Source organism: Phycomyces blakesleeanus, assembly GCF_001638985.1.
Source record: "Phycomyces blakesleeanus NRRL 1555(-) unplaced genomic scaffold PHYBLscaffold_2, whole genome shotgun sequence".
Taxonomy (NCBI): domain Eukaryota; kingdom Fungi; phylum Mucoromycota; class Mucoromycetes; order Mucorales; family Phycomycetaceae; genus Phycomyces; species Phycomyces blakesleeanus.
Genome location: NW_017265135.1, coordinates 2,239,761 through 2,252,409, shown reverse-complemented (window position 1 = coordinate 2,252,409; position 12,649 = coordinate 2,239,761). Strand labels below are relative to the sequence as shown.

The 12,649-nt window shown below is 32.2% G+C and overlaps 2 protein-coding genes across 2 annotated transcripts; both read left to right on the top strand.

Annotated features, from left to right (window-relative positions):
- Positions 1–2,594: 2,594 nt before the first annotated feature.
- On the top strand, positions 2,595–3,397 carry PHYBLDRAFT_157335 (C2H2-type zinc finger transcription factor). The gene is made up of 2 exons (XM_018433601.1): positions 2,595–3,061; positions 3,196–3,397. Exons 1-2 carry the CDS (start codon positions 2,831–2,833, stop codon positions 3,292–3,294), a joined length of 330 nt encoding a protein of 109 aa, XP_018297818.1. The 5' UTR covers positions 2,595–2,830; the 3' UTR covers positions 3,295–3,397.
- An 8,297-nt stretch (positions 3,398–11,694) lies between these two features.
- On the top strand, positions 11,695–12,208 carry PHYBLDRAFT_162838 (hypothetical protein; the record flags this gene model as incomplete). The annotated part of the gene is made up of 2 exons (XM_018434699.1): positions 11,695–11,808; positions 11,966–12,208. 2 exons carry the CDS (start codon positions 11,695–11,697, stop codon positions 12,206–12,208), a joined length of 357 nt encoding a protein of 118 aa, XP_018297817.1.
- Between the last annotated feature and the right edge of the window lie 441 nt (positions 12,209–12,649).

Sequence of the window (12,649 nt, the reverse complement as noted above, 5' to 3'; positions counted from 1 at the left end):
AGTAAGGAAGTGTTTTTTTTTGTCTATCTATCTACTTATCTGTATATTTTTTTTTCCATTTATCACTATGAGCCTATTCGATGTCACTCTTTGGCATGCATAATACACTACATCAATTAATCTCTTCAGGAAACAAGGAACAAAATATAGAATAGAATAATGACATTTATAAATACACACTATATACAGACACTACATGTACAGACACAGATAAATATATAAATATATACATTTACACAATTATATACTGTACATTTTTCAGGGGTGGTGGTAGTAGTGGTAGGGACCTATTATTCCACAAGCACACACACATATATATATATATATACTTAAAATATTATTATTATCGTATAATAAAGTGTCTACTCTTGCGCCATTGACTTTCTATTGGAACCCACACTATACACCCCCTTTGTATCTCCCCCCCTCTCTAATATCATCCCAATAGTCTTGACTATATCCATGTGTTTACAATGTAACCGTTCTTCTGACCAATAAGCTGTGCAGGTAAAACAAAAAAAAGAGAGAGAGAGAGAGAAAAAAAGCCTGACTCCAAAATATAAAATATAGATATATAAAAAGAAACACCTTTATGAATCAACCGTGATACAAAAAAAAGCAGGGATACCATGGCATGATAAAAAAAAAGCAAAATGTATTCAGCCCTTGTAAATGACTGCATAAAGATATATCTGGCCAGCCTAAAGATCATTTATATGTATACGGGTGTAGTTAATTGATTGATTGAGTGATTGATCGATTGATCGATTTATCCTTTGCTTGCTTGTTCGATTGGTTGCTTAGTTACAGATTGGAACTATTTCTAACATCATTTGGTGTCAAAACCAAAAACCAAAAAAAAAGAAGTATAAAAGATGCTTGTTTCATTACTACTTTGTTGTTGTTGTTGTTGTTGTTGTTGGTGATAAATTTATGTATATGTATATATATATATATATATTGTGTGTGTGTGTGTGTATGTCAAAAAGGTTGGATCCGACTGCATGGACAAAGTAAAGTATCTTTGAATATTAATCAATTCTCCCCTGTTTTCCAATACAATTTCTCATATTCTTTTTTAGGATTTGCCAAAACAGTTGCCACAAACACACCCGTTTAAAATATAGAGAATAATATATATATATATATATCTAAATATCTACATATCTATATATCTATACATGTATACATACATACAAATACATACATACAAATACATAAATACACACCTAAATACAGACACACATAAATACATATATACTTGTAAGTATTAACGTGTATATATCCAAACAGCCATACAGACAATACAGAGCCACACAGAACCGTATAGCCTTGGAGTCAGGTAAATAAAGATAGTTAGATAGGTAGAGATAGTAAGTGATTCTATTTTTCCCTTTAACCCCGTGTCTTTTTTTTTTTTTTTTTTTCTTCTTCTAAAAACAACAATTTTATTTTTAATTTTTAATTTATTTATTATTATTTATTTTTTTTAGTTTAAAAGCTCAAGCCAGTCGCACTTGACATATAATTTGCTCCTTTCTCTGACAGTGAACACAATCATCTCAATTATACGCACACATAATATTTTTTTTTATATATCTACGTACATACTGACTCAACCTTAGACACCAAAAGCTCTTTCTTCTTCTTATCACTTTACCATTAAACATCAATGAGCTTTGAAATCGACCAATCCATGCAGTTTGTTGTCCAGCCACAATCACTCAAAAGTGACATACGTGCCTTCTCTCCAGAATTCTATCACAATCATGCCGACTCTCCTACCTACAGTGTCACTAGCAACGCCACAAACAGTTCATTTGGCTCTCTGAAGAAAACACCCAGTCTAGACGGAAGCATATCTTTTGGAATAGACAATCCAGAAGTATACTACACCTACAACGAACTTATCACCGTCAAACCAAACCCTAGACATTCCCCACACTTTGACCTTGCTCCGAATCCCTCTAGTCCGATCAGGCGAGTGGGGCAGTCGGCCGCCATAAAGTGCGAACTCATGTCACCACTTCCGGATCCATGCTACTACGACCCCTACCCTGACCAATACTATTCTGCAGGGCCAGGTGCTATTTCTGCTTCTGCTTCTGCTGCTGCTGCTGCTGCTGCTGTTAATGCTAATGTTGCTGCTTCTGCTTCTGCTTCTGCTTCTGTTTCTGCGTCTTCTTCTGCTAATGCTTCTATATATGTATCTGCATCTGCCGCTGCTTCTACCGCTGTTTCTTCTTTTTCCTCTTCTTCTTCCTGTTCTTCTTCTTCTGGTCCTGCCGTTGCAAATGCCAGTCTCCACCAGACGGTATCCTTTCCGACGCCACCAGGATCCGACACCACGCCACCTATTATTAATGACCGATGGTGTATAAAAACAGAACACCCCGTAAATACCAACACCAGTACCAACACCAGTTTATGCACAGCCACCCCGTGTGGCTATCCGTGTGGTTACAATTACCAGTCAAATTATCGATCCTGGTATCATGAACAACAACAGCAGCAGCAAATACAAATACAAACGCAATCTTGTGTTCAGACATGTTGCTCACAATCTTTATCATCACCACCTGGCTGTCTGTCCGATCCTTCCTCACTCGATCACCAAAATATTCAATACCGCAATTGTGCACCGAATCGTATTCCATTTACTTCAGACATCATCATCAATAATAATAGTAATAGCAGTAGCAATCACAATACTCATATCAATAGCCACAACAATCCTGCAAATTTTGGCTACCATCATCAACCCACAAATTCATGCCACTCAGTCAATGCTGCTTACTCTCCGTGTGGAAGTCCATATCCAGGACCAACGATGCAGAACCGGCCGCTTCAGCACATCGTCTCTCCTTACATCAACGACGATTACATCATCCCAAAAACTGAATATTGCCAAGACATAAATTCCAACGGCTTTACTCCCTTGCGTGGTGTCAGCTCAAAGGCTAGCAGTACGCCTCCCAGAAGATACAAATGTTCTCTCTGCATCAAACGCTTCACCCGGCCCAGTTCTCTGGCAACACACATGCATAGTCACACAGGAGAGGTTAATATTCTTTCAAATTTATTTTATTTTATATATCTTTCTTTACACATGTATAGTTCTATGTAGTATGTAGCTGGAGTACAGAAAAAATATTAATTATATTTATTTATTTATTTATTTATTTATTTATTTAGAAACCTTACAAGTGTTCCGTGGATGGCTGTGGCCGAAGATTCTCCGTTGTAAGCAATTTACGACGCCATGCCAAGATTCACTTTGGAAATGTTCAGTGAAGAAGCCCAGACCCGATGAAAATGAACACATAAATCACATATTTACTCTCTTTATTCATTCATTCATTTACTCATTTACTCATCTACTCACTCACACCCCCCCAAAAAAGAAAGAAAAAAAGAAAGAAACTTTATAGGAATAGGAATCGTATCTTTAAAATCAAACTCCACACTTGTCCCTTGTCCTGTATTTCTTCAACCCCCCCTTACTCACTCTCCCTTCTCTCTCTCTCCCCTTTCCATTACATCCCCTGTTTTTTTTCCCTTTATTATTATTTATTTATATATCTTTTATATATATATATATATATATATACATTGTTTTTTTTCGGATGTTGCTGGAATATGGTAATACGCTTAAGCGGAATACTCTGACCCGGTCAACTTCTAGCACTTGTAAATTATTCAACCACATCTCCCTTATTTTACATTTCTTCTTTTGCTTCTTGTGTATGTAACTTTCATCTTTCTCTTTATTTTTCTTATATTTATTTATTATCATTATTACTACTATTACTATTCTTATTGGCATTATTGACATTCAAATAATACACATTTATTTTTATAGTATAATAATAATAACACATTTGTAACGAATCAACCAAGCAAAGAAAAAGAAAAGAAAAATAACAACAACAACAACAACAACAACAAACTTCAATAGAAATCAATACAAAATATAGATATATAGATATATTTATATCAATCAATTGATTAAAACCCCTTAAAATTTCCTTTTTTTCCTTTCCTTTCTACCACTATTATTATTATTATTATTATATCAAGGAGAGATAGGAGGGGGGGGGGAGGGTTCTCTCTCTCTATCTCTATATTAAAAAAAAATTTACGAGTAAATTCGAAAGACTCGTGACTTTTGTAAAAAAAAAACCAAATCGTAACTTTGGTAAAATAATCGTACTTTTATAAAGTCCGACTGTATGTTACTAAATTTAGAATACTTTAAACCTATTTTGGCATCTAAAACTAATATTTAAATAAATGTATATATTATATATATATATATATTGCTTTTGTGGTCCTTACCACCACCATACTGATCAAAATCCACTCAAGAATAATAATAATAAGAAAATAATAATAAAAAAAAAGCATATAGACTGTTTGGTGGCCCTTCTGTCGTTTGTATACTTCCAAAAACCGTAATTTGATTCTAAACATTTGCAGACCCCTTCCCCCCCCCCCCCCTTCAAGCAGGGTAGATGAAAAGAAAAAAGAAATGGCCCATTAAATACTTGACGTTATATTAGAGAGTATCTTGACCCGATGTGTAGCTTATACTAAATAACCATACCTTTCAATTATTTAGCAAATTTTTCACAATAATATAATCATCTTTATTACTTTACTTCATTTTATAATCTGGCTATTTTTTAAGTTTATATTACTATATTTGGAAGATATAATATATATCTTTTTGCTCTTGATAATTTGTTCTGTATGATGGTAAACACCATTATTTATTTAATTGGTAAAGAAATACACAATTGTCCAAAGAAGAAGAAGAAGAAGAAGAAGAAAAAAAGAGAAAGAGAAACCCAGGAAATCAACACGTCAAATAGAAAAGTTACAGTCATTGGTAATAATAATAACAACAAATAAATAGAATCTTTCATAGAATTCTTATCGTTATTTTAACTTTTGAATAGTGCCGAATAATGTACTTCACTGTACAGTACAAGGTGAGTAAGTGAATAAATGGGTTTGTGTGTATTTCTTTTTTTCTTTTTTCTATTAAAAATAATAATAAAATAGCGGCATATAAAATATGGTCGGGGATTACATTGCATTTATTCTTGTCACAATTATTTAAAATACAGAATGTCCGCCTTATTTTATATAAAGAAGAAAAAACAAATGTTGTACACTAGAAAAATGCTGATTTGTTTTTTTTTCTCTCTTTTTCTTTCTTTCTCCATAATTCACCCAATGAGTACACATTCTTATATACAAGGGTGAGAAAGGGGGTGCTGTCAAAATAATGTTAAGATCCGATTCTTCATAGAATAACGTCGTTGATAACCAGGGCAACTGTTTTTTTATTTTCTTTATATTTAATAGTCAAACCCTTAGTCTAATAAAGAAGATTTACTTTTTATATACACATGCATAAAAGGTTAAGCAAGGAAGAATAGACTAAATATTGGAGTACATGGTGTAGATACTTGTAATAAAAATCCTAGTCAAACTCTGAAAGGGGGGACCCTACATGGTCTTTAGTTTTCTTTTTCTTTATCTTTAAAGATACTTTGAATGAAATGTAAAAATTACTATGTATCTACAGGTGAACAAGAAAAGAGAGAAAGACAAAAGAGTAGGTCTTTAGATAAAATGCTTTAATCATCCAAGCACATATTGATGCATGCCTCAATAAAAATATAAATGTCGTACCACTTTCCACCTTGGTATCTTTCAGCTAAATATATGTATCTCCCCCGTTTCTCTTTCTTTCTTTCTTTCTTCTCCCCCTGTCTCCTTCCCAAGACATCTGAATATGTAAAGTAAATAGTGTAATAGTTTACTAAATTGCTCAATAAATATAATCAAAACGAGTGAACACTGAATATTAAAAGGCTTTGGACTATTATTATCATTTAAACTATCGGCATAGCAAGGATTAGCAGAGTTTATTCAAAAAAATATAATAACAATACTAGGAAATCACAGTCATTTTCTCTTTTTTTCCCCTTGTGGTACAGCGATGTACAGACCCGGTGCCGTCAAATGCAAACTTTTGATGACTCTCCGACCGTGCCTTTAATATGATCTTTCTCTTTTTTTTTGTCTATATTATTATTATTATTTTCAGACGGTCTATACCATAAGACTCTGTTTTATAATGTAACGTATACATATGCACTATTCATATATTCTTTTAAAGCCCAAAAGTCCAAGTTGAGCACATAAAAACCACAAACCAAAGAATGTCAAGACCTTTTATTATTTATTACTAGTATTCTGAAGCATCTATACTAATTTTTTTATTACTGTGTGCAGCATTAAATAAACTTCGCCTTTTATTCTTCTTCTTTAGCTTCTATAGAACCTTAGCTTTGTCTGTACACAGCTCCTCGTGTTAGATTTCTCTTTGCTACTTCTCCCGGACCGATCCCATATCTACCCGTTCAATAAAATCTGAGTCTCTCATCAAAATTTGAATTTGTATATTTTATTATTCTTATTATTGCTATCAATTGTGATTGGTTTTGGATATAAGACTTATTTCCTTCTTTCTTTATATATATATATGTCGGATGATTGGGACCATACCTATTCACTTTTGATCCCACCATTATTTGTCATTACTTAGTGTACTTAACCACCTACCTATCGACACTCTCAATAAGGAAAGGCCTAATGATTGACCTGTACTGAGACGGATTGCCGATCCTAGTACAATCCTGACACAGTTTCAGTCTGACGATCTTGTTGATTGCTAAAAGAGTGTATAGCACAGACGCTCATAGTTTATGCAGATAATCACCTTTGGTAACACGATTCCTACAATTTTCTATATTGACTTGCACATGAGCTTTAAAGATAAAAAAGATATATATATATACACACACATATATATATATATGTATAGAGCGAATGACAATTAACAATTCTACATTTGGTCCAATTAATAGAACTCCATACATATTTAAGCTTTAATCAACACGCCTTTATCTTCTCCTATTTGCTATAGCAGTTTCAACAGCTAAACTCTTTTCAAATTAATGAGGTGCTATAGTATCACAGCTTTTGGGAGAGAGGGTAGTAAAAAAAAAATACTATATAAATAAATGCTTTGCGTTTTATAGTGTTTAAACTTGATATTGAGACAAGTTATATATATATATTCTTACTTGTAAAAATCTAAACTCTTTTTGGAGGAAAACTGTGTTCGAGACGGTGATGCGTATATGCTGTTGTTAATTTTATTTAAGATCTTGAATTTTTTTTTCTTTTAAAGAATTGACGTTGTGTTGCCATATCATTCTACAGCTTTTCCAAGTGAGAACGTTATGATTCAATCCGGTGTAAGCTCCAGTAAAAGCTATTTGATTATACGAATGGCAAAGTTTGTACTTACAAAATTTATTAGATACAACCATAAAATAAACAGCAGATGAATGTAGTAACCAATCCAATGTTCTGCTACCACTAAAATTATATATTTTGGAACTGCCTGTACTTTAGATTCCTTTCCTTTCCTTTTATGTTCTCTTAGACTTATTGTATTTTCTACCACAATTGATCAAAACTATTGACATTTATTGTCTAGCTCTTTGGGTATCTTAATATAAAGAGAGGTACCTCATTATTGTTAAAGACCAATTGAACTTAAAGATGCCTTGAAGATGCCTCAGATGCTGACTAACCTAGTGGAGATATGCAGAGATAGATCCAATTGTTTCTTTTCCGTCGATATATACTATAAATCTGTGCTCATTCCTTCAGCGACAATTTTCTATCTCTATCTCTATCTCTCTTTTTATGTCTTTTGGATCTCAGTACACGTTACATGATTTCTTGGTAGAGTATCCTCTGCCTTGATGAGAGAATTCATCATCCTCATAAGATACAGCAAAATTCAAACCCACTTTTTTGCTTAATATCCTTGTCGTCTCGATTTGCAAGTTGAAGCACTTTGTTACGATTTATGTAGCATTATTGCAACACCGACAGAAGGCACAAACGAGTAAAAATAAAATAAATAAAAAAATCGAGTTTTAATAACAGATCTTGCGTTATATATATGGAGTGCGAAACTTTCAAACGTAAATAAAACGGCGATTTAAATTCCAATGGTGCTTTACCTTTTTTCTCAATTGAGGACATTTAATGGAAACTGATAAGCTTTCACACCTGCTGCTGAGTTGCCTTTATTTTTTATTGGGTTATAGTAAAACTCATTTGTAAGGCGCATTTTTGGAGATAAAGTTTTTTTCTTTTTAATATATATTTAAACAAAAAGTAGAGCATACATTATATATATATATATATAAAAAGAATAGTGCCAAGATGTTTAACATTATCCTTAATAGCCTAAGAATACTTTTATGTACTGTTTATTCAAAAAAGAAGATTTGCTCATAATGATTAATCTCTTTAAAAATGCGCCTTGTATTCTCGAATTGTACGCCTTACAAATTTATTTGTTTTACTATGATAATAAAAAAAAAAGTATTTTTTTCTTTAGCAGTCCTGTTTTCCACTAGATAACGCACGGTCTAATTATAATAATAATTTTGTAAATTGCTGCAGATGATACTATTATTTAAGAAAACAGGGAGTAAGATAATAGATCAGTATAAAGTTGTTCACGGGATAATTTTATTTCATATAACGAGCAGTTCTATTTCGTTATTATTAGTATTATCTTTATTGCAGAATAATTACAATATGAATAGATTGAAGAAGAAGAAGACGAAGACAAGATCGCGGCCCCCACTTACTGGAATTTCTACTGTTAGTTATAAATAAAGAAAGCCGCATGAATGTAAAAGAAAGAAAAAATATGTAGAAAGACATACATACACATATACAAGAAGAGAATGACATCAAACTACAGGCCCTTTTTTTATTTATTTATTTATTTCTTATCATTATCATTATCATTAACAGTAGTGTTAGTGTTAGTGTTAATGTTAATGTTATTAAAAAATAATAATCGATCAAATGTGATTTGGCTTACTTTATTTGACTGAATATATCTCATCTCATTTGCCTCTTTTGATTAATGATTATAATAGTAATAAGTACTAACAAAATCTTTATCTGACTACAAATCCTCGTTATATTATTTTTGTGCTTCTAATCAGAGCTCATCCTTTTTATTTTTATTTATTTTTTAACGCCCTTAATACAAAGGCAGCAAAAGTGAGGGGACAAGAGAGGAGAAAAAGAGAAAAGAATACATCCCTTAAAGTATAACTATAGCCAGAACTAAGCTCTCTAGATCCAACAGAGCGGTTTATTTTCGGAATGCATCCGAGATTCGTTTTTTTATTATTATTGTTTTTAATAAATAAATATGTATTGAATATTGAATAGACTAAACACAGGTTGTGCGTAAGTTTATGTACATACATATTATACGCAATATACTTCCTTCTTTATTTCTGTCTTTTTAAAAGTCATTCAAGAGGCCGAATACATTAAAATAACCCGAACAGGAGTAAAAGATGATTTTCCTTTTATGCTTGTGCGCCTATGCGCCTGTGTACATGTATACTTGCGTACCTGTGTATCTGTAAAATTTGTGACACAGATCCAGTACTCAATAGCCACAGATTCCATGATTATATAGCCAGTTCGATCCACATGACATGGCATAGTATAATATAGTACATATCTTATAAGATCATTTCCAAACTACCTGTTATTTATTTGATACAATTAGAAGACCTGTCTTATTTCACGCACGCCTATTTCAGTTTGTGATACAAATTATATAAGCCTAGATTTTATTAGTGAATACAAAATCCCATTAAAGAAAGCAACAAAAAAGAAAGACCAACCTTGATTTTCTTGTACATATTCATACAGCTATGTTAATATTTCATATCAATTATGTTATTTCGCTGTACGTATCGTGGAATCGCTGTATTATTTAGCAGTATACCCATATATATATATATAAAAATAAAAGTACTTGGGATGAGAGAACTAGAGTACTTTTATTTTAAATGATGAGGATTTGAGTTATTTATGATAAGAGATTTTTATAAGGTAAAACAATAAAGTACTACTATCAGCTTTGTGCTTGGTGTGCTCAAGATGTTAACTATTTAGTACATAGCTTTGAGTAATGTTCTTATATATTCTTAACCTTATCCTTTCCCTATCTCTAATCTCCGTTCAATTAAGCATTTTTATGGAATTTTACAGGCTGCACGCAAAGTGGGACACTATGCAAATAAAATACAGAAAAAAAAAGGTAATAATGCTATACATTGCTATTAGATATTTACATACAATTATTAAGCCTTAAAGAAGTCTAGTAAACAGTAAATTGATTATAAAACATACTTCAGAGAAAAAAAAAAGTCCTTAAAAACAAAGCAATAACTCTTGTAACTACTCAATTAGTCTGTAATATATAGAGTTGCCCAATCTCTCGATATGTTATCCTTACTATCAAGGCATCAGTACTAGAAGCCGGACTTACACCAAAGTTACTTGGACCTTTTAAGGCCTGGCATCTAAAGTATATATAATAACCATCGACTTTTCATTACTGTGTGTATATACTGGTAATTTAGCGTTTGACTTATCCTTAAATCCTAATTGAACTAATTAAGTGTTCTTTGTCGAGGTTGTTGTTTCATTGATCAATCGTCGCATTACCACTTACCGAATAACTGGGAAAATGATGGAATTAAAAGCCAAATTACCGTTTCATAAATGCTTACTTTATTGCAAGTGTCTACCCTCGTATATGTAGAGATATATATATATCAAACATTTATAAAGTTGGTGTATACAAGACCATAAAAAATCAACACAACCTATATAAAGCCGAAGCTCTGGCAGAATCGCTATAGAGTGACCAGTAACTTGCTCTATGTAAAACGAAGACATACATTATATCACAGCTCTTATATATATATATATTAATAATCTGCCCAAAACTATATTTATTATAAATATATATACTATAATATCATAGCTTCTTCTGATAATCACTTCTTTGTACTATTTCGTATGTTTCAACTCCCAAAATATATTAATCATCAGCTTTTCAATTGCTTCCTCTTCATCGATCCTCTTTTTTTTTGTATTTTATTGATCTGCTGTCATTTTCTGAATGCAGCTTTTAAAATATTGTAAAATTAGACTTAATTGGACAAAGAGGGATTTAGAAATGGGGAAGAAGAGATAAAAAAATATAAAAAGGTCAAGATTTGAGAGAGAAAGAGAGAGAGAGAGAAGGAACCAGAAATATTGAAGAGAAATCCTTAAACTAGTGCTATTTTGTGTTTCTCTATTACGGTAAATGCCTTTGTAGCTAACACTTCAATGAGCAAAAATTGCTTATTAAAAGCAAACTTCCAGTAAGCACTCCATATAACCTTGACAGTAGTTGTGAAAACAAAAATCTGAAGGACCTGATGAGAGGAGTGTTGTTGAAAAGTACCTAGAGTCAAAAGAAGGCATATGTCATCGAGGCTCAAAATCATATAGAAGCAAAATAGGAGAATATTCCACACACGGCATTTGATAGGGCAGTCAAAGAAGCAGTGATATTGATTTTCGGTAGTGCAATTATAAAAAAAAACTTATAGACATTGTCTTGTTGGTATTTGATCAAATACCATTTTCCACCGGAATTTTCTGACAGTAGTAACTATTCATAGGGCTTGGTCTTTATGTTATAGATAAAGTGATATCATGATCATGTTTTACAATATTTTGAGGATAGTATGGATATCATATCTGAGCAAGTTAAACATGTGGGGAACAATGGTTGATTTAAAGAGTAATGTTTTCCAAATCAAGATCCCGGTGTAGCGAAGTTCAGAGGAGCAACCCAGGCAGAAATTGCTAGAATATACATCCTAAAACTGGGTCATCGTGCTACCTGAGAACCCATTTTCAGGAGCTTTAGCGTCATTGACTTGAAAAATATTGCTTATTTTCATGATTTTTCATCAACATTTAGACAAGACATCGGCTTTTATTTAGCAAACCTGACATCTCCACTTATATCAGCGAATATCTAGTTAACGAATGTATGTCAAATGATTTATTGCTCAATTTCGACCCAAAATATGGCTTGGTTATAGAAGCCTGGGCATTAACTTGCAACAAATATCACGAGTCAATCAAGGGTCTAGAAATTGGACAGCTACTTCACAAACATGGCTTTAATGCTTGTTTGATCGATGAAATTTTGTTCGTCTAAGCACTGTTTTACATAATCCCAGTGACATATTAAAAGGTATGGCTCTAAAAGAGAATAACAAAAGGGATAGTACAAGAGGTGGTATTAAAATGTGTATACATCATCGATCTACAACAGCAAATGAATAAGACAACATAAACTGCTATTTGAGAAACCAATTGGAAATTTAGAATATACTCTTGTATTTATCTTCTCTAAATTGATTACAATTACCTTTTAGGTCCCCTCAAGTTGGAATAGATCAATTTAATCCAGACTAATTGCATTGCACATAATGTAATATATAAGATTCCCAAATATTAGATTTGTTATTGTTTTAAATGTCTTGTAAACAGTTTCATCTATTCAAATGAAAGTAGTTTTTTTTTCTTTAAACGCAAATCTATTTATTTGACGCAATATTTTTCACAATATTTATTTGTGTGTGTACATATATAAAAC

Bases quoted from the DNA above. Each gene is read 5' to 3' on its own strand.
- PHYBLDRAFT_157335 (XM_018433601.1), top strand. From the start codon at position 2,831: ATGCAGAACCGGCCGCTTCAGCACATCGTCTCTCCTTACATCAACGAC. The intron at 3,062-3,195 runs GTTAATATTCTT...TTATTTATTTAG, and splicing joins TGCATAGTCACACAGGAGAG to AAACCTTACAAGTGTTCCGT.